At 43.6% G+C, this 26,888-nt stretch overlaps 1 protein-coding gene across 1 annotated transcript in view; it reads left to right on the top strand.

Moving 5' to 3' along the window:
- Nucleotides 1–14,975: 14,975 nt before the first annotated feature.
- The window catches only part of ZC3H12A (zinc finger CCCH-type containing 12A), a 59,715-nt gene continuing 47,802 nt past the window's right edge, over nucleotides 14,976–26,888 (top strand). The window contains exons 1-2 of the mRNA XM_086956456.1: nucleotides 14,976–15,286; nucleotides 19,275–19,893. Of these exons, the coding sequence (XP_086812582.1) occupies nucleotides 19,319–19,893 (575 nt within the window). The 5' untranslated portion in view covers nucleotides 14,976–15,286; nucleotides 19,275–19,318. The remainder of the gene's footprint in view (nucleotides 15,287–19,274; nucleotides 19,894–26,888) is intronic.

Genomic DNA, 26,888 nt, shown 5'->3' with positions numbered 1-26,888 from the left:
TTCCCCTGGGCCCAAGCAGCAACACGCCCCTGGTAGGATTCAAGTCAGAAATAAGAACATTTTTAGAGTGTCACAGCACCCTTTTTATACCCAAAATCCTTTGTCTAAAGGGTGCAGGCAGTGTGAGAACCAGCTAGAACTGGTTATAGTGAATTCCTTTCACTGACCAGGCTAGGGACATCAGACGCACCCCAGGGGGTGGAGCCAGCATTGTGTGGGGAAAACCCAGCCTCACTCAGGACCCTCAAACCAGACGGTCAATCCACAAGCAGGCCCAGGCTCACTCCTCCCCTCACATCAGCATGCTAAACACTCCATTCACCACCGGGGCAGACCCTCCCAGACTCTTGGAGCCAGGCTCACCAGCCAGCCTCAGCCAATCACACGCCAGACACAAATTACACAAATATGCCAACTTCTAAAAGTGGCACTTCTCCACTAGACACAATCATGCCGCATATACCATTACGTAGCATTCAATCTCACGAGTTTGCACATACCAAACTCGACCCTGAACTCCCCACACATCAGGAACTACCATGGGCATACATATTCCCCATTCATTCCTATGGGAGGGCAGGTCACTCACCACACATAGACAGAGAGCTCATGCACTTTACACTGTACCAGAGTGAAAAAGTGTGCAGAGGCCTAAAATCACCACCACCATGTTCCAGAAACAGGCTAGGAAAAAGCAAAAAGTCTTGGGGTGAACCTGCCAAAAGGGCCGGGTCAGCTTTCATTTTGCTACTCTTCCTTCTAAATGCTGCACCAAATTGTCAGCAAACAATTCAACAACAGAATAGAATAAGGAGATTTTTAGTATCATACAAGACCATAATTGGAGCCTATATTTTAATTATTTTTAAATGTTGGTCAAACCTAAATAGAAGGAATTACACCAATTCTCAGCATGTGACTGAAAAGGAAAAGAAGTGTATCATCCTAAAGCTCTGGCATCTTTTTAAAGACACTATTAAGAAGTCAATCCAGCTACTAGCTACAAATAGTTTATGATGTAAGATTTAATGATGGTTATTGTTAGAAATGGCCCTCTCTGAAGGGTCACCCCAAACCTTTTGCTTTCCTCCTCCTGTATTTCTGACCTTCATTTTGTTAGCTTTAGGACTCTGCACACTTTACCACTGCTAATTAGTGCTAAAGGGAATGAGCTCTCTCCTCTAAACATGGCATATTTGGTTAACATCTGTTTGGCATATTTGATTTACTTGTAAGTCCCTTGTAAAGTGGTATACCATATATCTAGGGCCTGTAAATGAAATGTTACTAGTGGACTAGCAGCACTGGTTGTGTCACCCACACAAGGAGCCTTTCAAACCTATCTCAGGCCTGCCACAGCAGGGCCTGTGTGTACAGCTTACTGCCACTTTGACTTGGCATTGAAAACCACTTGCCAAGCCTTAAACTTCCTTTCTATTACACATATGTCACCCCTAAGGACGCCCTGGGTAGCCCTATGGTCATTGTAACGTGCAACTAAAAGGTAAGACATGTTCTTTTACATTTTACATGTCTTAGTAGTGACAGATACATTTGTTTTTTCACTACTGTGAAGCCTACTCCTCTCAGAGGCTAACATTGGGAAATGTCTTTAAATGTTTTTATGCTGTAATCACCGGTTAGAAAAGAGTAGCTGCATTATGTTTCATATCTTTGGAATGGTAATAATAAATCCTCTTTAATGGTAAAGTTGAATTTAACATTACTATTTTCTCTGCTCTTAACTGTGCTCTGTGTGCCTGCAGCCTGTCAATTATACACGTATGGGCTGGGTGACAGCTACATTTTGTGCATTCCCTCTGGACAGCCACAAACACAGGGAGGGTGGGTATGACAGATGACTTATCTGCATTAATCTAGATTCTGATAGCATTTCTTGGGCAGGTAGGGTAAGAGGGAGATGACACTTACAACATCTGAATATGCTGTGTCCTGTCTCCACACAAAGGACTTTATACTACCCACAGATAAGCCTAGCTGATAGGGCTGGGATTAAAGGGGACCTGTGCACTCCAGAGAGATGTTTAGAAGTCGTCCCCCACTTCAACTACACATTTGGGTGTAAGTACTGGGGTCTGATCCTACTAAATCAGTACACTACTGGACCTGTGAAGACCTCTGCCAGAAGTAAGTACTGCTGTACTACCGGGATTGCCACCCTACTTGACTGACTGTTCAAAGAAACTGCCTCATTGATGTGCTGAGCTGCCCCTGCTGCCTGCTGATCTCTGCCCTGCTGCCGACAAAAACTGGACCCATCTCACTTAAACCCAGAGTGACTCCAAGGGCTTGCTGGCTTGACTCCTGTTTTCTGAAGTCTCAGGATCATAAAACACTTCTTCCAACTCTGTTGGTGCTGCTGGACTGTCATATGTGAGACCTACCCCTGTCTGAGGTGTCCCCTCCAATCCTGGGCCTCAGAAGTGGGTTTTTGCAGCTTTTTCTACATCAACGTTGAAGCAGCTGTGACTTTGTGCTGATCTGAACTGATGCATGCCTTCATTGCCAAAGCAGCACCCGCTAGCCTTGAGCAAATATATAGCTGATGCGGTGCAACGTGGCAGACGGTGCAGTTCAACATCGACGCAGCACCTTCATTGCAAAGGGGTTTAATACCGAAGCTTCCTTCAACAGCGTGGTTCGGTGCTGACGCCCACCTCCATCCACGGATCGACAACGAATCAGTGACAACGAAGCAGCAACACCTTGCCTCAAGATTTCACCATCACCACTTTGCTCCATCCAAGGAATTTTGTCAGAGGGACTTGTCTGAGTCCTGCATCCGACCTGCCCTCCATCACTGTCAGCCTTAACTTTGGATTTACTCTGGTCTAGTACGACCTTAGGTAACCTTATAGCATTATTGACTTCTAAGAACTATTTTGGGTTTATACTTTTTTCAAATTCATGACTCTGGTTCTACTAATTGGATTCTTGTCATTTTAGTCTTGATTTTCTCCTAAAAATATTCTCTATTTTTCTGAACCTATGTGGAGTCTTTTTGTAGTGTTTTATTGTGTGTGTATTGCACAAATATTTTACACATTGCCTTTTTAGATAAGCCTGCCCGCTATGTGCCAAGCTATCAGAGGTTGAGCACAAGTCTTTTAATGTGTATCTGACTAGATTAGTGATTCCTGCTTGGACAGGGTGCATACCTCTTCAAACCAGGAACCCCATTTCTAACAGTAATTTATTCAAAATGAGCTGAGCTCTAGGGAGTGAGCTGTATGCATGACCTCTCCAAGTTGATAAACATTTAATAAACTTGCTCCAGCCCCCAGACACTCGACCACCCTGAGGGTACGTTTTAAAAACTGCAGCATAGCCCCACACGCTCTTTTTGCTCTCAGGGGTTGAAGGTCACAAAATTCAAATGTTGATCTCTCTGGCACTGCTGGGCCTTTTTCAATCATCTTAGGCTCATTTTGCTCCTGGTGGCGAGTCCTAGTCACCTGAAATCTCTGTAGCAGGCCTCCCAGCTTCTCATGTTGTTTACTTTGCAGCAGCCTTTCTCTTTTGCTTAATCTCTGGTACTCAGCCCCTCATGCTGGGGCACAGAAGTCCAAAACTACAGCCAACTGGTTCTTAGGGGGTGTAAGGGAACTGGGTGCCCTAGTCCTGGAGAAACTTTCTAGTCTTGGGGTCAGCTGTAGGCAGAGTCCTTAGTCTATTAGGGCATCAGAGGGCTTGTCCTCCCAGTTGTCTATGGCTGCAGCCGACATCCAATTGCAATGTCCAACTCTCTGTCTCTCCCTTGTGGAAGGGATTTAAAGTGGGGGTGGAAAGATCTAGAAGCCAGGTACACCTGGCCAATCCTAGGGTGCCACATCACCCCTGACCCAATTCTCCTGCACAGCATGCTCAGACAAATCAAGATGGAACCGTCAAGTGTTCCCTGTTCCCATCTCCTCTGGGGACTTCAGCTCCGCTCCTAGCTGACATCACTGCCAGGGACTTTAACACAAAAACTTCAAAGGAGAGCCCTCTCCTGTGTTGACAAAAGGGGTCTTCCCTTCCTCCATTGTTCAGTGGGACTGCAGTGTACCAACCCTGGGTCAGTGTGAGAGCTAATTATCAGATGAGATTTTCTTCCCCCATTCTACCTTCTCAGGAGCACTGGTTATTGCTCCTATTGTATGGGATAGTTTTTGTTCCCTCTACTGTGCAGCAGCCTTATTAAATTGACCCAGCAGAATGACAAAAGGCCTAAACTCTGATACCGAGCAGAGCCAGAGAAATATGACAATTCTGGATGACCCATAAAGTTTACATATATGTGCTTGCGACTTGTGTATTCAAACTTGGGGCACATGTTTCACCCCAGGTTGATACCTTACTGGACTTTGAAGGCCTAGCGGAATCGGAACTGCACTATAAGGCAGATTTCCCACTGTGTGTATGATAGAGGGATGCAGTAAATAAAATAGTAAGAGTACTGACGGTCCCTATGAGATGTCACTAATATTATAAGGCCCACCCCAGTTTAATATCTAAACTTGCAGAGTCCCCTCTGTGCCCGTCTACCTGTGTGCAGTTCACAAGCTGTGCACAATGGTAGTCTCACACATGCAGCCTTCACACATGTTGACATGCATGTGCACATGTTCACACGTAACCAGCCAAGTGCCCTTTTCCTTTGATGCATCGCAGCAGCCTTGTCTTAAAATGTGGACACTGGTGGTAACCACGCACAGTACATGTACCATGTGTTTACTGTGGGTGAGTCTCCAGTAGTGAGACTCACCCTCACCATAAAGCCCAAAACCAAGTGATCAAAATGCAAAAAATGCAGGTGGGTTAAATGGGCGGAATCCATTTCGCTACATATTGTCACAAAATAGACAATCTCTAATGATCCCTTGATTGAAGGAAGCAAAGTAATTTGTCAAAATAAATAGTCACAGCATAACAGGGCTGAGCTTAATAGCATCCTCTAAATATGAAAGCCCTAGCTCATCGTGACAGATGTAATGTGAGGTACATGGTGGAAGAGAAAGGAGGAGGTGGAAGAGAAAGGAGGAGATGAAAAAGCAGATCTCTTCCACGTAAAACGAGTAGGAATTAGCATAGTCCCAGACTCCTGCTCCATATGTAGCTATAGTAATACATTGTGTCTTTTATATTTCTAACATTTGAGCAATTGGTTTACCTCCAAGAGTTGGGTGTGTGATGAATAGTGGGCAACTGAGTCCAGCTACCCCTAACATAATTGTGAACACAAACTCGGTCCCCTAATAATGTCCTCCAAGTGAGTTTCGGGCCATCAGATTGTTGTACAATTAAATTAGACTTGCCTGTCAAAGATGTTTGTGGCCTGACGTTAAAACTTGAGGTGGGCATACTGGATGCATCTTACATTTTGCCAGGTATCTTAAGCCCGGATTTAAAATATAAAACAAGACATATCCTCAACAGAAATAGAAAATAAAGCAGCTAAGACACCTTGTGCCATGCAGTGGTATAGGTTTGTAAAATGCTTCATTATTTATAAAGACAGACACGTTTGATTTAAGTAAAAAGCTATAAATAAATATTATTTCAGGAGCATAGAGCCCTGAAATATGTAGGCTCTGGGTCAAAATACCCCTCTTTCCCCCTTCTTATGATGGCCTTGTCATCCCATTGTTTTGTTACCAAAGGTAATCTATGATTTCTTTAAGAACTTTAAGTTAAACCAGATTACAAGGGGGTAATGCAAACTTCAGTTTTTGCTTCTTTCAATTAATGAAAAAGTGTCGCAGATATTTGCGATGCTTTGCATAGGACGGTGGCTTACTCGCCGAAAAACTATAGCAAATCATATCTACATTGATAATTAAATAAACTTGGTCACAGGAAAACAAATATGAATTGGGTCCTGTTTGTCCTAAAGAATCCCTTTAATGTACAAAATCCAAGACAACGGTTTGTCAGTACATGTTTTATAAAAGTTATGTTGGCAGTGCTACAGCTGGCAGTTACCACTGGTGAGATGCTCTTTGAGGACTGAGCGGTGAATGCAAAGTGAGTGTACTTCCCTCTTCCTGTCTGGTAAGGTGAATCACTGTGCTTGAGAGAAATAAAGAGCTGTACTTCCTCCTTGCTGCAAACAGCAGAAGGTATGGGGAAGTGAGGCCTAGCTCTGCCTCAGTACCTGTGGTTTCGGCAGAAGGTTTAGGTGTCCACTGTGTGTATGATAGAGGGATGCAGTAAATAAAATAGTAAGAGTACTGACGGTCCCTATGAGATGTCACTAATATTATAAGGCCCACCCCAGTTTAATATCTAAACTTGCAGAGTCCCCTCTGTGCCCGTCTACCTGTGTGCAGTTCACAAGCTGTGCACAATGGTAGTCTCACACATGCAGCCTTCACACATGTTGACATGCATGTGCACATGTTCACACGTAACCAGCCAAGTGCCCTTTTCCTTTGATGCATCGCAGCAGCCTTGTCTTAAAATGTGGACACTGGTGGTAACCACGCACAGTACATGTACCATGTGTTTACTGTGGGTGAGTCTCCAGTAGTGAGACTCACCCTCACCATAAAGCCCAAAACCAAGTGATCAAAATGCAAAAAATGCAGGTGGGTTAAATGGGCGGAATCCATTTCGCTACATATTGTCACAAAATAGACAATCTCTAATGATCCCTTGATTGAAGGAAGCAAAGTAATTTGTCAAAATAAATAGTCACAGCATAACAGGGCTGAGCTTAATAGCATCCTCTAAATATGAAAGCCCTAGCTCATCGTGACAGATGTAATGTGAGGTACATGGTGGAAGAGAAAGGAGGAGGTGGAAGAGAAAGGACGAGATGAAAAAGCAGATCTCTTCCACGTAAAACGAGGAGGAATTAGCATAGTCCCAGACTCCTGCTCCATATGTAGCTATAGTAATACATTGTGTCTTTTATATTTCTAACATTTGAGCAATTGGTTTACCTCCAAGAGTTGGGTGTGTGATGAATAGTGGGCAACTGAGTCCAGCTACCCCTAACATAATTGTGAACACAAACTCGGTCCCCTAATAATGTCCTCCAAGTGAGTTTCGGGCCATCAGATTGTTGTACAATTAAATTAGACTTGCCTGTCAAAGATGTTTGTGGCCTGACGTTAAAACTTGAGGTGGGCATACTGGATGCATCTTACATTTTGCCAGGTATCTTAAGCCCGGATTTAAAATATAAAACAAGACATATCCTCAACAGAAATAGAAAATAAAGCAGCTAAGACACCTTGTGCCATGCAGTGGTATAGGTTTGTAAAATGCTTCATTATTTATAAAGACAGACACGTTTGATTTAAGTAAAAAGCTATAAATAAATATTATTTCAGGAGCATAGAGCCCTGAAATGTGTAGGCTCTGGGTCAAAATACCCCTCTTTCCCCCTTCTTATGATGGCCTTGTCATCCCATTGTTTTGTTACCAAAGGTAATCTATGATTTCTTTAAGAACTTTAAGTTAAACCAGATTACAAGGGGGTAATGCAAACTTCAGTTTTTGCTTCTTTCAATTAATGAAAAAGTGTCGCAGATATTTGCGATGCTTTGCATAGGACGGTGGCTTACTCGCCGAAAAACTATAGCAAATCATATCTACATTGATAATTAAATAAACTTGGTCACAGGAAAACAAATATGAATTGGGTCCTGTTTGTCCTAAAGAATCCCTTTAATGTACAAAATCCAAGACAACGGTTTGTCAGTACATGTTTTATAAAAGTTATGTTGGCAGTGCTACAGCTGGCAGTTACCACTGGTGAGATGCTCTTTGAGGACTGAGCGGTGAATGCAAAGTGAGTGTACTTCCCTCTTCCTGTCTGGTAAGGTGAATCACTGTGCTTGAGAGAAATAAAGAGCTGTACTTCCTCCTTGCTGCAAACAGCAGAAGGTATGGGGAAGTGAGGCCTAGCTCTGCCTCAGTACCTGTGGTTTCGGCAGAAGGTTTAGGTGTCCACTCTAGTCCTGGATAAAACTGTATTTGGGGGAAGAGAGGCTTATATTTTATATAAGGATACCTTCTAAGCACGACCTTGGAAGGTTTAGAGGAAAAAGGGGATGAATCTTAGTTTGCACTTCCCTGAGACTGGAGTAGAGAGTCTAGAGCATATCGGTGGATTGACAGTGCTCCCTCTGACCCCTTGTGGATTAGTTAAAATCATAATGGGAGAGGGCTAGAAGTAATGTAATGCCACCTAAATGTGCTTATATATTCATTTGTGCCATTACTGTAACCTTGCAGGTCAACGTGTAACTTATTTCACCCCATGATCCTACTTTGAGTATGATTGCTTTGTTTCTGATGCCAGTAGTGTTAGAAAGAGCAGGCGCTGGGCGGATCCAGTTACAGCAGCTATTCTTGAGCCAGAGTAGGGTAGTAGCCAGGGCCCAACAGATCATCTCATGTAATATTGCTGGTTGTCAGTGCTGTGACTAATCCAGTGACATGTAGTGTGAGCGTTAGAGCAGCAGCCTGCATGAGCTGGGGTGGAAGGCTAATTTCTCCCTCCAGCAATGGGCCAGCAGTACAATAAATGCCTCCGTTCATGTACAATCACGAATTTATTTGTTTCGAATTATGTCCTGGATGGGAGTAGGTTTGGGTGGTCAATTGGAACACAGCAAGTTACTCACTTCCCGCAGCAGCACCCAACAGCCAAACAGGGGTATATGTTCAGCATGTCACTTCACAAATGGACAAGAAATAAGATGCAACTTGAAAGTGTTTTCGACTTTCTAATGCTCTATATCTTTGTAAGATACAAACGTTTATGTCTGTTCTGTGGGAATGTGCGTGAGTGTGATAATACACTAATCACAACCCCCATCGTAAACTACAATCTGTTTAGTTTGAGGCACATAATAATGTGTTTTTCACTAGGCAACAGAACCCGTTTTCACAAACTTAGAATAAGCGAAAAGCGATTAAAGTTATCTGCTTGCTGATGATGCACATACCATATTAAGCAAGGCTACCGATATTTTAACTTGTAGTACAGGGTTACATGTGGATCTCTCTGAAAAACACATTTACCGAATTTTACATAGATTTTGAATCTGAAACATACGTAATAGACCTAATCACTGCTTAATTTAAGCTAGTGGTTGCAGGTGGGTCCACCTGCACTCATTTTTAGGGGCAGACACTTATTTCTCCTCATCAGATTTTAACCCAGAGCAATAGAGATAACATCCCACAAGTGGGAAAGAAGGCTGAAGAGGAAGTCAGAAAACCATGACAAAGTAACAAAGCAGGAATGAAAACGAGCCTGTAAGAGTGAGATAAAGAGGCAGAGAGTCTCTAGTTTTGGAGCACAGAGTCAAGAGGTGGAATCAAGACTACACAGCATTCCCTGATATTCGGCACACTGACATTGAAAAAGTACCGGCCAGGGGCCCCTGAGCCAAACTTTGGGCCTTAACAAAAGAGGCTTATTACAATGTCGGTCGGAGCTGCCTCCGACTAACGTTGTCTTGGATATGGGACCGACCGAATTGAGATCGGCGGTTCCGACTGCCTGATTACGATGCGACCAAACACTGTTCGGTCGGATTCCCAATTTTCCCTATGGGAGCTTGTGTTATGGTCATAAACAGGTCCTAAAATAGGCTCCTATAGATAAATGGGTGTGTGTGTAAAACCCTGCACACTGCGGCAGGCACCCCATGGAGCCTGCCACACAGTGCAGGGTTTTACAGAGTATTTACGAGGTACCCCCTCGACCACCAACTGTAGACTGCAGAGGCAAGGGTGCCCTACTAGAGGCCCAAAGTTGCTTTCAGAGCAACCTTTCCATGTCAGAAAGGTTGGCGCGGAAAGGCTGTGAGAAACTGATATTGGACCGACGGCGGAAACGGCGTCCATAGGGGATTACGGCGTGGTTCCGACTGACAGGAAGACTCCGAGAGCCAGTTGGAACCGAGTCGAAATGACCGGCCAGTTTACGTTCCAACCGCCGACGTTGTAATCGCCCAGTCGGACTGCAAACTGACCTAGTCGGCTTGAAAGCCTCCGACCGCGGTCAGAAAGCTTCCGGCGAGCAGTCAGAGGCTTTCTGACTGACATCATAATTGGCCCCTTATTCTCTTATAAAAAGAGCTTGAATTAATGATCTGTAGTAGGCACATTAACCGTTGACATTATTTTACGATGGTTCAAATCATTGACTTAACGTTACATACTGATGTCATGAGCAAGTGCACACCTGAGATATCTTTCTGGTATACCATGAAACTTGTTGGATACACATAGATCTCTGCAGTAAGTGTTTTAAACCACTAAAGTGATGTGAAATGCATTCTGTCTGTGAGCAAATGAGCAAGAACAGCTTCACTGAGGCTTTCTTGTACTCAATTTATTTTAGTGGCAGCTTGTAAAAAATAATCAATATGTACTGGCTTTTAAAAGACTCTACTCCCATTCATGACACTGCTATTAAACAGAATCTGGTCCCAATGACACCGCCCCTAGTGACTCCACTCTTTTTCTCCTTCCTTTATCTCCATCTGAGGGTTTCAGGAGTAAATATTTCCCATTTCCGTCACTACATTTTAGTAAAGTGCATCATTTTTAAGATACGCTATGGCTAAGGTTTTAAGTGGGCCAGGTCTGTCCAGTTCTGAGCACCGGCAGTAATTAAAAAGAAGGATTGAAGCGGGTCCCCTTTGGACTCTTAAGAGCGGATTAAAACACAGCAGAAACTCCAGCAAACAAAACCTTTAGTTCACCGTCAGGAACAGGGTAACGTGGCTCATGATAGATTCCCAATAGATAGTATCACCCCAGCCTGCATCAGAAGGGGGGAACAATCGGAAGCAGGGCTTGGAAGCATGTTGGCTAGCCCAAGACAAAACCATGCTTTCTTTTCTGCCACTTTTGCAGCGCATGATCTTCTTCAGATAGGATTGGACTCTTCCAAGGAATGCACCTTGTGGAAACCAGCAGACCCTGCCTTCTGTTGTATTGTCTTCTGTTCTGTTACACCAAACTAGTAAATCATCAGCCATGTTCTGTCTGCAATTAAACAGTGTTTGTTGCGGTTTGCAGCTGTGGGAAGCAGTCGGCCTGTCCCGTTAGGGGTCCTCTATTGGAGGGGAAAGAAAATAATGAATTTGTGAAAAAAGAATTCTGGTCCCGTCATCGGATCAGAAGCTTTGGAGCAAAGGGGAACTCTAGTAATTGAAGTGGGGTATAGATTTTTTGTTTGCAATACCCCTTCATCCCTCTAGCCGTGTTGACTCAGGGTCAATACTATGTGACTCGGCACAAAGAGAGAAGGACTTAGAGTAATGGTATTTTCCTGTAAGTAATCGCAGTATTAACTCTTCTGCCACGCTTTGCAGCATGGTTGGTATTGAGTGGAAAGAGCAAATGTAAATCTGTCCTTTTGTCAAATGGAGAAAGGCTGCTTTTCCTCTCTAGCCACTGGACCTATGTTATTTTAAACGTAAACTTGATTTTTTTACAGCGTTTCTGCTCTGGTGAACTTCTTTAGAACTTTATTCATACTACACCTACGTAAGTGCCACTTATATAGAGCTTAATACCTCTAAAAAGGCGCCAAGAATGTCCATGTTTCTTTGCAGTAACTCTGGGAAGCATCTATTTATTCAAGGTCTTATACATTTTGGGCTTGCATGCTAATGTGAATAGAGCCCAAAAACACTCAGGTGGTCATTACAATGACAGATGGACTTCAGTGCGTCCACCATTGTATCATATTTGGGACCGCCCGCCTGCAAGGCAGCGGTCCCACAGGGCAAATTACAATGCGACTGCCACTGTGGATGTCGCATTGCCCATGTTTTGTATTGCGGCGGGTGCTGCGCCCTGCAGCACCCACCGCGAGACAAAACAGACACGCCACACATATCCCTGCACTATGAGGCAGGCACCATGCGGTGCCTACCACATGGTGTAGGGATATGCTGTGCCTATGTGCCTGGCCCAGAGGGTTAGAGGGGCCCGCAACGGGCCCCCAAATCTGTTTCCGCCTGCCGTTTTGCGGTGGGTTGACTGACGCAGAAGGACCAGCAGAAAGAGACATTGCAATCCCTATGGCAGTGCCTGACAGGCACCGCCGCCATTCTGGGACTACAGGAAGGTCCGACAGGCGGTCGGATATAGACCACCTCTCTAGACGCCATTATAATATGGCAGACGGAGATCCCTGTTCCGATGGCATGGAGACCGCCACTGTCAACCTGTCAGTGGTGGTCTCCTTGCCATCATAATTAGGCCCTCAGTTAACAGCGACTTCATGCAAAACAGTGTGATGGGTTTGGTGAAAGGTTCTTGCAATAAATATAATGGAGTCAATTACCTCTTAGAAATTTACATGCACCTTGTAAACTGTTTTACTGCTTATGATACAAAAATTATGCTGCTGCTGATCTCAGTTGTAGTTTGTTGAGTAAGATGATAAACTTGTGAGAAATAGTATTCTACACTCACCTGATTTAGGCCACACCCTTATTTATAAACGTCTGCCTCTTATAAGGCACTCGTTACCATATCCATGTGACCATGACCTTAGAAGAGACGCACCACTAAAGGTTGAAGCCTGCATTGTCTAGTTTGCTAACAACATCTTGGGGAAATTCAGAAAGCTTCCCTGGGAATGCATTCCGCCCATTGCTTACCATTGGCTTAGTGGTTTCAGTAGCGCCCCGTCCCCTGCCAAGGTGGTAGGGTGGGCTAGAGGGAGGGAGGTAGGGTTTTAGGGGGACAAAAACAATAAACAATTAAAAAGAACTTACCTTGAACGCCCCTACTGCTGCCCACCGCATCACACTCTTCTTTCCACTGGGCACAGGCTCCCAGACGGCACTGTGGCCAATCCTTATGCTGCATGAAAGCAGTGTCAGGATTGACATGAGCACTGGTAACTTGAGCTCTCAGGCAGACTGGGAGCCCGTGCCTGGTCTCTCCAGCCCCAGCAATGCAGCTGGGCCTGAAGAGAGCTTCACTGCACATGGGGGTTTGGCAAACCTCAGTGGCCCGACAAACCCTCATGCGCAGTGAAGGGAGTGCACTACCAGTCCCCCACATGCAGCGTCATCCCCTGAACCCGTCCCCAGGCAAGTCCTGGGTTCGGGTCCAGGGGATTAAAATAAAAGGAAATAAAACGGGTTTAAAACCTGTTTTATTTGACTTAGTGGTGGAGCTCCTCCACCTAAATGGACAGGCCGCCACTTCCTGGTTTGTAACTCACATTTGCTTGCTTTATATTTACTGCTTTATATTTTTTAGGCTGTCCAGCTTGAGTTTGTCCCTTCCCTTGCCCAAACCCTATTTATTGTATTCCTCCACCAGTACTGAATTTCTGTAACAAATCTAATAAATCTTGTTCCTATCTTATCGCATTTGCTGTGCATTCACTGACAGAGGTCAAATGTCATGCTCCATCTTCCAGGGAGCTTGGTGTTTACTTTTCTTTCTCTGACTTTAAAGTGAGAGGATTTTCGTGACAATCATGCTGGCCACTCCGGTGGGCTATACGATGTTATTTTTTTCTAGCACAAAACAAAATGTAAATGTTTTTAAATGAACTGTGCAGATATTTCAGAATATGGAAAGAACAAATGAAGCACATTTTTGGGTCATTTTGAAGTGTGGTGGAAATAAATATTTAAATAAGATCAAAATAAACCAGGTGATGACATTTCCCCCACACTATTGTTTATTTTCTGAATACGTTTATGACTAAAACTGTATGTCTTGGTGTAGGAAAGTGGCCCTTTATGACTGTTCACCCCCACTTTTTGCCTGGTATTTTATATTGTTTCGACTAGAAGTGCACTGGGTTCGTGCTAACCAAGTATCCAGTGCCAGATCTCTTTCCCAAAACTGTGTGATTGTACCTGAATTGGCAGTACCTTTGGCACTCCCTGTATAAGTCTACTCCATTTATGTGACTCTAAAACACAACTTCGCTCTATGACACTCTAGGCAGGTTCCTCTATGACACTTTACTCTACTCTATGTTTGAACAGGAAGCAGGTAGAGTAGGCAGCCTCCCTCCCTTCCCTAAGCCAATCACAACGCTGCAATGGCAGCTTTGTGATTGGCTGGGACGCCGACCACACAGGCGTCTATGGGGAGGGCATTTTCTCCATATAGGCTGCATGCAGCCTACATGGAGAAAATGCAGAGTTCGTATGACTGGTTTGGGCAAGCCACTCCTCCCCTGGAATCGCCCAACCACAACCATACCCTTCTGCTTTTTCACAGTGCGAGAAGCAGAAACAAAAAAAGGTTGTTTTACCATTTTATGTTTCTGCTTCTCGCACTGTGATAAAGCAGTGGGGCGACATTCCCCTGCCCTAATAGAGAACCCACCCCTGCACAACACTCCATTTTACCACACTCTCCTTTACCCCCCTAATTTTTAACCATGCTGAACAGCAGCCACCTTCACGTAGTGAACAATATGCCTAAAACATATTAACAACGCCAATAGCTCTTGCATAGGTGAGACCTATGGGCTTTGCCAATGCATTTTTTTATCCAACTTAAAGCCCTGTGTATACCCCCACCGAAGCCTGGGCTGGCCTGGAATGGTGCTTGATATGAGAGCAGGGTGTACTTCCTCAGAGCCTCGCTATCAAGGAACCAACTCAGTCGAATAGAAGGCAAAATATATTTAACGCTAGTTGCTAAAAGAGAGTAACATAAATGGATTGACCACTGCTGCGAAGACTAATGCTGTCCATCATTGTATGCCTCTTGTTTGTTTTTTCTTTTTCAGTTTACTTTCGCAATACGAGTGTGGTTTTCGTAAAACAAACCACTTCTTTTTTTTTTTTACTTTATGGATATAACTGATGGCGGGGTGCGATATTTTCCAGTGCTCAGTTGAGCCAGGCTGCGATTATTCCGAGGTGCCGGGTGTGGGAGGGCAGACCGAGGGGGCGTGGGCTCCGGCTCCTCCAGTGCTCACGCTTGCACAGTCAGGGAGGCGGGTGAACACACTCCCTCATAGCCTGGGCAGGCCGTCGCTGTACAGGAAGTGCACAGAGCACCTTCACCCAGGCAGCAGCAGAATCTTTGCTGTTCTAAGTCGAAAAGAGACAGTGGCCCGAGCTACTCCTCTCTGACTGAGCCGAGGGGAGAAAACACGCAGTAGCAGCCACTTCACAGATGTGTGCCACAGCCTCATGCCCTCTCCCGCGGCTCTGTTGTGCCTTCTGCCCTCCTCTCTGAATAAATCAATAAGAAATACGGCCTACCGTGGAAGCAACCCAACCAGAAATGAAGCAGCAAAGGGGCGAAAACTCACGTAAGTTTAAAATTGTTCCGTCTGAGCGGGAGGTAACGCCGAGGGAGCTGTTACTTTAAACCTGGGCGCCTGGTTTACCGAATTATGTAATGCCTGGCTTATGTAACTTTATAAGCAATCGTTCCTCACTGGCAGTCTAGGGGGGGGAGGGGGACTGGACATTTTACTTTCTAACGCGTCCTTTTTCCCCGCTGGTTGTTGCGATCACCGCTTCCTCTAAACCCGGAAGCGGACGTCTGAGATGAGGCCCTTTGAGATCAGGAAGAGGTCACGTGACCGGTCAGGGCACTGTCATGTCACGCGAGACTCGCCAATACCTGTTTTTTTCCGACCTTGCAATAAAGTCAAAATATCCTGTTTTGACTGTGGTAGTTTAAGTTTACCCGAATCTTTGTCGTATTAGAAAGTTGAAAAGCGGGACATGTTGAGTAAGGGAAAGAGACCATAGTTTCGATCCCAATAAGCGCTCCTCTAAAGATGGACGAGGTCCCTCTTATACTTGGACCGTTTTACAACTGCAGTTTCATTGGAAACTGAACAAAATGAGTGGTCAATCTTGTAGGCCGTATATCCCAGTTTAAATTTAGCTCTATCCCCCATCGTCCTTACCTCCCAGGCCTGACATTTTATAAGTGGAGAGCACGCACACACTTATTGATGTTGTATGTACCTAAAGTAATACTTCGCAGGAGTTATTGATTGAGTGACACTGGGTCACACCGCTTCTTAAGCTCTTAAATACCGATTCAATGTGGGGGTAGATTATCCTTGCCCGGGGTTTTACGTTGCAGTCTGATCCAGTTATAAATGGAATTCACAAACCACTGAGAGCAAACCTGGACTGAAGAGCTCATAGCCCATGGGAATAGGGAAACCCAGGGCCTCAAAAATAAGCTGAACTAAAACTACAGATTCCAGAATACACCATACTTGAAGAATATACCATACTTGCATGAAAGGGCAGTCTTGGTAACACAGAGACATCTGCCAACTCTACTCTTTAGAACCACCCACCCTTTTCTTTCCTCATAATGCATATGGCAGATCGTCCTTTCCCAGTGACCCCAGGGGTTACTGACCACCAGCGTGGAGGTTGGTGGATGTATCTGTAAGGTAGATTCCATACATTAGACATTATTCGGCCGGTGCTCCATGATTTGACCAGCATCTTCCTAGCTGATGAATACTTTGACATACATACTCTGAGATCATTTACGCTATAATTACAGACTCCTAGGAATTATTATGGTGCAAGAACTGCATATTTGCATAGCGCGCCCAAGTAACTTGTCACTGGCACCTTTAGTCACTATGGACCTTTTAAGCGAGCAGGATTTATACCATGGTCTTTGTGCCCATACTAATAACCTCAAATATGCTCACAAATGTATTAGTTTACAACTGTGACCATTTAGAACTCAAATTGGGATACATTCCAAATAGAAATAGAGGGGCTTTAGACTGACCCTCTTCATCCATTGGCCTGTTCAGCTATCATTCATATATTTATTCTACCCAACACAACATACAACGTGGGCAGTCAGTCCCCTTCCACTATTGACTGTTGCATTGCGTGTCTGCATTTTTCATATTCACCTAAAAGTGAATGGACTTGAGTGCTAGAACTCGTGGTCAAATGCTTTTCTTCTTTTCATTTTTTTGTCTTACATGTGTATTTGAACTATGTTTTCAGGCTACAGTAAATTAAAACTAAAAGTACCTTTTTGTGCCAATAAGATCGTAATTCCCTGTGATATGTATTCAAACTAACAAGGGTTTCTATGCCTTTTTTAAGTACACCTCTCTCCTAGGAAGCATAAACAATGTTCTATTAAAATTACATGCAATAGTTCATTTGTTTTTAATCAACTTGTTTTGCAAGGATAGCACCACCATATATATGCAGTGGTAGGTTTCCTTTTATTTTAGTGACATAAGTTTGCAACAATTTATTTAAAAAAAAAAAAGCATTGCACCCACTTGCCAAGCCCAGATGCTATTGCTTCAAACTGGCAGCACATTTAAACAAGTACGCATAGTAGTTTTTTTTATTGAAAATGGCACGCCCCTGTTGATGTTGAGGTGATCATTAGGTAAACCTTAACATGAGTGAACTTGGGAAGAGGCTGGACGTGTATTCCTTGCAGATGCCATTTTGCAGGCAAATACGTGTTGCTACAGGAAATACAGATGCCTGCCTGTCTAAGGGCGCGTCTCACCTATTGAGATTGTGCCATTTTTAACCTCAGGTCAGTTAATTGTCAAGAATGCTATTTTCCATCCTTTTGACGCGTACATTCTGTATGATCTGCTTTTCTAAGAATAGGAGTTGGCTCTTTCGTACCTGTGTTGTGCAGGAAGTGGAGGTGCATACAGGACTCCCGCCTTTCTTTGCTTTGTGATTGTTGCTAGAGGGGATTTTCCAGTTCTTGTTTCCTCTTGACACTGAGAGTGATTGTGATAACATTATCTATTTGCACTACCAATATACCCTAGTTAACCGACCTGCGGTCAAAGGGATTTATTTTCTCAGTGCACTGTAATAACCTGTTGCTTTGAGGTTGGTGCCCAATGGAAATCCTCATTAGTCGAACACAGACTCATAGTATGCGAATGTAAACAATTTCCTGATAAAACTTACAGTGGGGTTCAAAATGGCAAGGGTGTAGCTTTTTAATAAGCTGATCATAGACTTTTTAGTGTTAGCAACATCTATAATTTTGTTCTTGTAGATTCCTTGTGTAGCACTGCTGCTTTATGCATTTATATTCTAGTTTAAGCATCACAACTCCCTAAATTGTTTTTTAATGTGTTATGATCCGTTCGATTGCCAGATCCTTTTACTCTTCTCATAATTACCCAGCCCTTCCTCTTTCAGTTACTGGGTGCAACTGTTGACCTGTACTTTTGCTTTGCATATTTTTCCAAAGTACGGCGGCACATTTACAAGCCCCTTGCGCCACTTTTGCGCCACTTTTCCCATGTTAAAAGTGACGCAAATGTGGCGCTAGGCTTGTAAATTTGCCCCTTAGTGTTTTTACATTCCTGGGACGACAAAATCCATTTCACGTTTGACCCATTTAGTCACTCATAACCAAATGGGGCTAAGTACAACTGTGTTGCTAAACACTTTGGGGCAGATTTACAAGCCCCTTGCGCCTCTTTTACGCCGCAGGTGCTTCACTTTTGTGACTAAGCGGCGGCGCAAAGCCAGCGCCATGCTGTGGGGTATTTACAACGTGACACATCTGGGAGATGCATCACGTTGTAAAGCCCTGTACCACATGTAGGCGTTCCGGCGCAGGAACGCGTCCTAAAAGTGGCTGAGTGAAATCTACAAGATTTCACTCAGTCACTTTTAAGGCCGTGCTGCATAAAAACCCTGCGCCTGCTTGAAGCAGGCGTAAGGATTGACGCAGCATGTTAGGGACAGGGCACCCCCAAGCCTTGCTGGAGCTGAGTCGCGCTTGCGACGCAACTCCAGCAATGTGCCGCCTTTCCGACGGGAGATGCAACACGCATCTGCCCATCCATGCGCCACAGTGGGCCACATTGTAAATGCGGCGCATCAGTGGTGGCGCAGGGGTGGGCAGATGCCTCGCAACTCTTCTGGCGCATCCCTGCGAATCTGCCCCTTTCTCTTGAGAAGTCAGACACTTGCCTATACACAAAGCAAGTATTTTTTAAAGTATGTGAAAGACGGGTTGCAGCAGTTATAAGCCGACTCCCACCCCCAACCCCCTGTTTTAAACTCTGCAAGAAATGGACTTGGATTTTATTTTCAACACGGTTTGCCCCAAGATACAACATTCTTATTTGTTAATGAAAATCTTTTTTTTTTATTTTATTTTTTTATTTCTATTTTATGCCACTTTGTCATAAATATGAGCCAAATCAACTAGACACATAACAACTTGACTGTAAAAAAAATAATGTATGTTTGTTGATAACACTTCAAAGTTAACCAGTAATTATTATTCATTTGCAGGAGCGCAGTGCAACTGATTCTGACAGAAGCAGCCGGGAGCAGTCATGAATCTTGACAACAACCTTGCATTAGATGCATTCAGCAAGCTGGACTTGCCACTCTGGAATGAGAGGTTCTATGACAGTAAGCTCAAGACAGGCCCCATTATCCAGCCCGAGTGGGACATGCCTTCTCTCAATACATTGGACTGTGACTTTCATAGCGACGACTCATTAACAAGCAAGACTCTGAAAGACCTCAACTCTTCCAATCGGGTGGTGTCTGCAACTGCCCTCACACCTGAGAATCAGAAAAAGGCTGAGCCAGAAACCATAGATGATAATGAAATGCAAATCAAAATGGACTTTTGCCGCAAACTTGGCTACACCTCTGAAGAGATCTCTGCAGTCCTTCAGAAACTGGGTGTGAATGCAGACACTAATGCAGTGCTCGGAGAACTTGTGAAGCATGCACCGGCTGCTGTTGATAAAGAGATGGTGCCCGAAGCTTCTCCAGAATATTGTCTGGTACCACGAGGAGGGGGTTCTACCCCGAGCCCTGCCCCTGCGGTGGCTCCTGAGGAGAGTGAAGGGAAGCAGTTTAAACCTGTGGTTATTGATGGAAGTAATGTGGCCATGAGGTAAGATTAACTCTCAATGCACGTTCAAGGCAATTTACTACATTTCTGCTAAGGATCTTTTAAAGCCTTTATTGGCTTTACCTGTGAATCACAAATGTAATCCCCTTGTGTTCTCAAATCACATTCGTCCCACCGTTTGCATTTCGTGATAGTTAGCAGATAATTCCATGTCAGATGTACGCAATGGGCTGACTATGGACTGCTATTTTTTGTTTTGTTTTCCAGATCTTTGCATTTATGTACTCCTAATCGACTTATTTAATTTAGTAATACATAAAGCTATCAAATGAAAGCCTGGGACTGGAACATTGCATCCCTCATGACGTGGTTTCTTCTGGTAACTCAATAACCCAACATTTAGATCAGGTTGAAAGCTGAGCACGGTTTTTGCTAGCCTTAGAGAAATGTTTACCAGGTCATTTCATTGGTGTTAATTGGTTGAATGCCAGTTAAGCCTTTTACTAGTCATATGCAAGAAGATTACTCAAGGCTCGGTTAGTTGTTGATCATTCACCCCTACAACATCCTCATTTTGCTTGGCTTACCTTTCTAGGGTCAGCAATTTACTTCTTTTGGATAATAAGTGATATGAAGACCCTCTTTCAATAAACTCGAACAAAAAAAAAACATTTTATTGCCTAATGCAGTGGTCTTCAAACTTTTTAATGTTGCGCACCCTCCTGGAAAAAAAATAATTGTGGCCCAACTCAAATTTATTCGCAATTATGCTGTTAAACTGGCAATGTTGAAAAAATGTCTAGACTTAAACATTGCAGCTAAGTTCTGTACTGTACAAAATTGAATCCAATACATGATTGACAAACATACTATTCTGGTCAGGCAGGCCTTACTAACAAGTAAAGGTAGCCACAGTGTGATTATTAGAAAGGGAGGTGGAGGTGAAGAATATTTGGAGTAACTTCCCTTTTGACACCTTCTCCCAGCCACGATATAAATGACAAAAGATGTCAGTGATGGCCCATTACAGACCAGCTTATTGCTGCTAATTTTTTTTCCCTCTGAAAACAAAGCACAGTTATCAGCATAATGATTCTTTTGGCCAGAGCCTGTCACCCCCACAGCCCTTCCGGGATCATTTGAGGACCCCCTAGTGGTGCCCTCCTTATACTTTGAACCCCCCTGGCCTAATGCCACAAATGTACACGTTTATTGATTAATTTGAAAGCTCGTATGGGTGTGACATTGCTTATACAGGATATTAACTAATAAATACTGTGGGGACAATGTAATGCAATGTGGGTTTGTAGAGTGCAAACTTATCACCTGTGAGGGTATCCAAGTGCTGAGTAGGCACAGGCTCTGCATGGTGGTTCAAATGAAGAGCCAATGTTTCAGTTTCTTGTGCAATTTCATAAGTGATGTGGCTGACCTTATGTGCTGGGGGAAGTCGTTCCAGGATTTGACTTCCAAGTAGAATGCCCAGCCTCCTGACTTGCTTCTGTGGATATGGGGGGGGGGGGGGGGGGGGGGGGGGAGGGGTGGACAAGCACGAGTGATGCAGAGCGGAGGTTCCTGGTTGGTTGGTGAAAGAGTAGATGGTGGTTAAAGTAGATGGGACCCAGGTTGTGTAATGCCTTGTAGGCATGGGTGGGAGTCATGAACTGGCAGCGTTTCTGAATGAGGAGGCAGTGTGGTTCTCGGTTGTGAGCCATATTGATGATTTTTTTCCAGGCATGTAGAGGATGTGAATGCAGGATGAGATGACAGCATTAATTTGATGTCTCATGGTGAGGTTGGTGTCTAAGATGATGCCCAGGTTTCTGACATGTTCGGAGGGTGTGGGAGTGGGGCCTATTTCTGTGGGCGAACAGATGAAGTTGAAGTGTAAGCTTTTGTTGCCGAAAATCAGTGCTTCTGTCTTTTGGGCATTGAGTATGAGGTAGTTTGCGCTCATCCAGTTTGCCATATCGGTCATGTACATTTTGAAGTTACTTTTGATGAGGTTGGTGCCTCCTGAGAGGGTTAAGATTGTGCTGGGGGTCGTCAGTGTATGAAATGATGTTGAGTCTGTGGGCCTGAATGATAAGGATTCTTCATCGTCACTCATGCCAACAGGTCACAAGGAGGGTACCGCCATCCACCATTAGATGAGCAGAAAGCTGATCTGAATGTGAGTGGTGTAAGGTGTAGCACTTCCGGCTCTTTGATATCGAGGTTGGTATATTGAGCTGGCTGAATGAGTGGGCAGCAATTCCTACTGGCAGGAGTTTGCAGGTGTCGCTGCCTGGATACTCTAATAGGGCGGTAGGTTCTGCTGGGTGGTGAACAAGGTCAAAGCTCTGTCTGTATCAGTCATAGCCGTATCTGGGCATGCATTCTCCCCATTTTAATGGTTGAGTAGTGCTCTGATGAGCGCCATTGTGAAAACGTTTAGGTATGTCACATTCATTGTTGGCTACACTTCTTTTACTATATGGCTTTGCAGGCATTACTGTGGCTTAAAAAAAGAATAACCGTACATTTTTCATTATTACTGCAAGAGGTATTGATGCTCAAGTATTTGAAGGGGTACAGAGTTGAGGGAAATGCTTCAGTGACACGTGAAAGGTAGGCAAACAATGCTTAATGGCACCCTGCCTTTCTCTGAAGGCAACAGCATATTATCCAGATGTTCTGTTCTTAATGTTTGAAAAGAAGTACCCAGCAACATGTTGTGCCTTTTTAAAGTTAAATCACTCAGAACATTGACACTGGAGTGCCATCCATTAGCATTGGCCACCAAACCATTCCCTATGTGGTCATGGTGGCAGTATCAAAATTATCCCTACACAACTTTTACCCGTATATGAATTTGAGTGTTTCACAGGTTTACCCTAGATGTGTAACATTGTGTTCTTTAGTTCTGTTAGGTAGTTTTTGTAAAGCTCAGAGGGCTTACTTTTCTTTGGTTTGCAATCTTTGTATTGTTTTGGAAAATGTGGATATCTTCTTTGGAACATAGACCTCTTTGTTGTTAATACATGGTCATGTACAATATTACTTGTGCAACAGTGATTTTAATAAAACAGTGTTAATCTTGTACAAAAAGAAAGACTTAGTCTGAAATGTACTTTGTCGGTCACACTGGGTCGGGAGATTGCCGCCAAGCCAGCAGCATCCAGACGATGCATTACAATTTTAGCACTGGGCTGGTGGTGTTGCGGCGGTGGTGCCAAGGCGGCAGCATGCTTCGGTTTATAGAGAGCTAGCAGTACATGCCCTGCTGTGGCACTTGTATGTCGGTGCACTATGTGCCATGTTGTGTGTGGCACATAGTCCATGCATGACAGTGCAAGCAAAGTGGGGCACAACATGTGCCCCCCATGCCCAGCGCCCCATGGGCAAAAATCGCCCTAGGGCCCTTTGTGGGCTCTCTTCCATGCCTTTCCGCTGACTGTTTCGTGACTGGGTCCTCGCCATGAAAAGGTCAGCGAAAATTCAGGCTGTGATCAGCAGGACGGTGCCGGCATCGCCACCTCCGCCTTTGATCACTGCTTTCGCCACTGCCGCTGGATCTAGGATCCTAGCGGTAGCAGCGGTCTTACGTCAGTCCTACTGCCATGGCCGTGATCCGGCTATCGGACCGCCACCCTGGGTGTGGAAGTCATAGGACCACCATACTCTTAATCCTCCCAGAAATATGAAAAAGGTAATCGAGGTCTGGAGTCATGTTTTATTATTTGTAATATTTGTTTTATTCAATGAAAAATGTGATCCACTCCGCAAGGTGAATACTTAGCGTGTGTTATAGGGGTGCCTAACATGTTGTCTAGTAATATTATTCTATATGTATTAGTTTCCATGATGTTAGTGTGTTGTTTTTTTCTAAGAAAAGGGGGTATGCTATATTCTACTGTAATGTTATTGGCAGCAGGCACATTCTGAAGTCATAAAATGGGGATGGAAGTTTCAGAGAGAGAGCTGGAAGAAATAAGCAACAGCCAATAAAAAATAAAAGACATTCTATTTCTTGGTTTCTGTGAAATGGTAAATGCCATTCATTCTGAAGATTTACATTAAATGGTTTAGATTCAATATTTGTCAACAATGGTATTATGATAAATTGTTTTTTCATATACAACCTTCCACAGAATTGAAACATTGTCCCTTTGTTAAAAGTATATGAAGATATGCTCTCTACAATTGACAGGAAAGTGCACATGCATATATACGTACACTTAGCAAATTTTACAAGTTTTCTGTATTCAAGGGCAGGACTAGTATGTTAATACACTCTTTATTTAGAGTTGATGCCCTCGGAAATGTTCTGGCGTAGATCTAGATATAGCAAACACAAGCAGATGATGGACGGAGTGCTGAAACTTTTCAGACACTCACCCTCAGTCACAAATCTGGGTTGAATCCATCATCGTTCTTTAGCTCCATTCGCCACCCTAGTTCAGCCCCAGCTATATGCAAATCAGTCTTGACCCTGTGCCTGATGGGAACAGCCCACCCCGAACTGCCAAGCCAGGTCTTCCCTAGACAAGAAACCAGCATCCTATTATTATTGTTATTATTATTATTGGTAAGCTTATGAAGCGCAATGGTTACTCCAACCGGAGTGTCACCTGTTTCGGGGTAACGCCCCTCATCAGCCAGGCTAGCTTGAATCCAGTGGCAAAGTGAGCAAGGGAGCCACATCTGGGCATACCCTGCCAACTAAGGGCGAACAAAGCAAACACAAGGAGATGATGGATGGAGTGCAGACACTTTTCAGACACTCGCCCCCCCCTACCCCCCCCCCAGTCACAGACCTGCGTTAAATCCATCATCGATCTGATTATCACATATGATGACTAACCGGCACATTAAGAAGGTGATGTTAGTTCCTGTTACATTGTTCCCTCTGGATAGTCTCCAGCTTTTCTTTGTTCTCATACAATGATCAGTCCTGTTAAAGGAGTTTCGGAATTCTGTTATTGATATTTCCAACAGGACACCTGGTAGAAAGCACTTCCATGCGTTCCTACTATCTTTTCATTGAAGAAAATGTTCCTCATCACCTATATCCCGCAATATGCAAATATACAGAATTGACTGGCACTGTACTACTTGTGGACATTCTTAAAACATTTAATTCACCAACTTTTCAAGTCTTAACATCCAGGTTAATCAAATAATGTATGCAATACAAGCACGTTTTTTGGCCATTTTGCTTTATTGGCTTGGAATGGAACCTGGGTGTGTCTTAAAATTAAGCTTTGTCCACACATGCTTTCATAATGCACCCTATTGTGCCTGCAGCAGAAGAACACTCTACATATGTCACACCCTTGTCCCCGTGTCCTCTGTGGCTCATTCATTAATTTAGCACCTGACCCAGTGACTTGTGAGTGTGGAAGTTCTCTGTCCTCGTCCTAGAGGGGTAGAAAATACAGCATCTGTTTATACTTTGAAGTATTCATCAATTTTTGGGAAAAATCTCAATGTGCTTCACATCAATTTGTAGACTTGGATGTTGGAAATAGCTGTTCCTTTGCCGCAAGCGGCTTATTCACTCTTAACCTACATATGATTTCTGGTGTATATGATGTGCCTTCATAATAGCTCACATTTGAAATGTCTCATAGTTTTATATATAGAGCATAACATGGTCCCCCTTCATGCCATACTTCTTTACAACTGAAGATTACACAAAATAACATATCACAAGTTACAAAGGAAGAATAATATATACTAGGGGAGGATGACATAAATTGTGTGTAATTTAATTTAATGCATAAAACAGTATTTTAAGTGTGGGGAGTTTGGTCAACCATGAAAACAAATTTAGCATAAAATGTCACATGTGCAATATGTACACAGCAAATAGGTATCACAAGAGAAAAACATAGATGAACTAATTGGGGAGAAGGCAGAAGTGGTGTTATTGGTTTCGTTGGGATCAAATCCTGAAAAGGGGATTGCGACTTCCAGGGCAATGAATTTGTCTCTTACCCGAAAATTGATGTACAGAATTAAAACACTTAATGACTTTGTCAGATAGTCCTCGTTGATACACATATTGTAGAAAGCACAAGAGCCTCATTTCCAATGCGGGTCTACGATTTTACTCCACTCACTGCTCATAAAACATATGCAAAATAAACAATTGATGGACGGAATGCTGAACAATGCAAACATTCACGCCCAGTCACAAGGATCCAGGTCTAATCCATCATTCTTTTGCTACCCACGCCACCCCAGTTTGGACCCAGCCATTTGCAAATCAATCTTGACCCTGGTCCATATGCTGCACTTCATTATTGGTTACAGATTGGTGGAGTAATGTTCACAGATAAGCCTTATCACGCTAACTGTGGCCAGTATGACAGCTTTCAGAATTGTTTGTAGACTTTGGAATTTAATCAGCAGGTTCCTATTTCTAGGAGCTGGTCTTTTGCTGTCAAATGTGTAGCTTTGAGCTTTTTCCGTGTTCTGGAGAAGTTTGTATTTTTTTAGGTTTCAGTGCACTCAACAATAATTAAGCTAGCGAGGTAATATACATTTATTACTGATTGACGGGAAATGTATGCTTGTATAGGTTTTAACGAACAGAATAAAAAGCACATATGATTGATGGTGTTTCTAAGGCATAGAAGATGAATGTGAAAAGGGTATTCCTCAATGTAATCCTTTGTCAGAGTACATATGTGAACGAAAGTTGAGAACATGTAAAATAACAGAATTCTCCCTACATTTCGATTGCAAGTAAGGGACAGTGTCACTTACGTTATTATCTCAATGCAATAAACTTAAGAATAAGTGGAGAGGACTTTCTAAAAAACTAAAAGGCATTTAATCAAACGGTACATGAAAGGTACTATGGTTGTGTGCATATATCTAGATTTGTGTCTACGTTTTCATATTCATTTAAGAAGAAGCATTGGCTTAACCAGTAGCTCTCGACTTTGGGAACTATTGGCTTTGCCTATTTTTTTTAGCCATGCTGTCCAGTATCACCAGTGTTGTGCAGTATGGCTAAAGAAAACCAAGTGTACCAACAAAATACC

This window comes from Lissotriton vulgaris, chromosome 2_1 (assembly GCF_964263255.1).
Source record: "Lissotriton vulgaris chromosome 2_1, aLisVul1.2, whole genome shotgun sequence".
Lineage (NCBI taxonomy): Eukaryota > Metazoa > Chordata > Amphibia > Caudata > Salamandridae > Lissotriton > Lissotriton vulgaris.
Note: the sequence above shows the minus strand (reverse complement) of the source record. Positions and strands in the feature narration are given on the sequence as shown.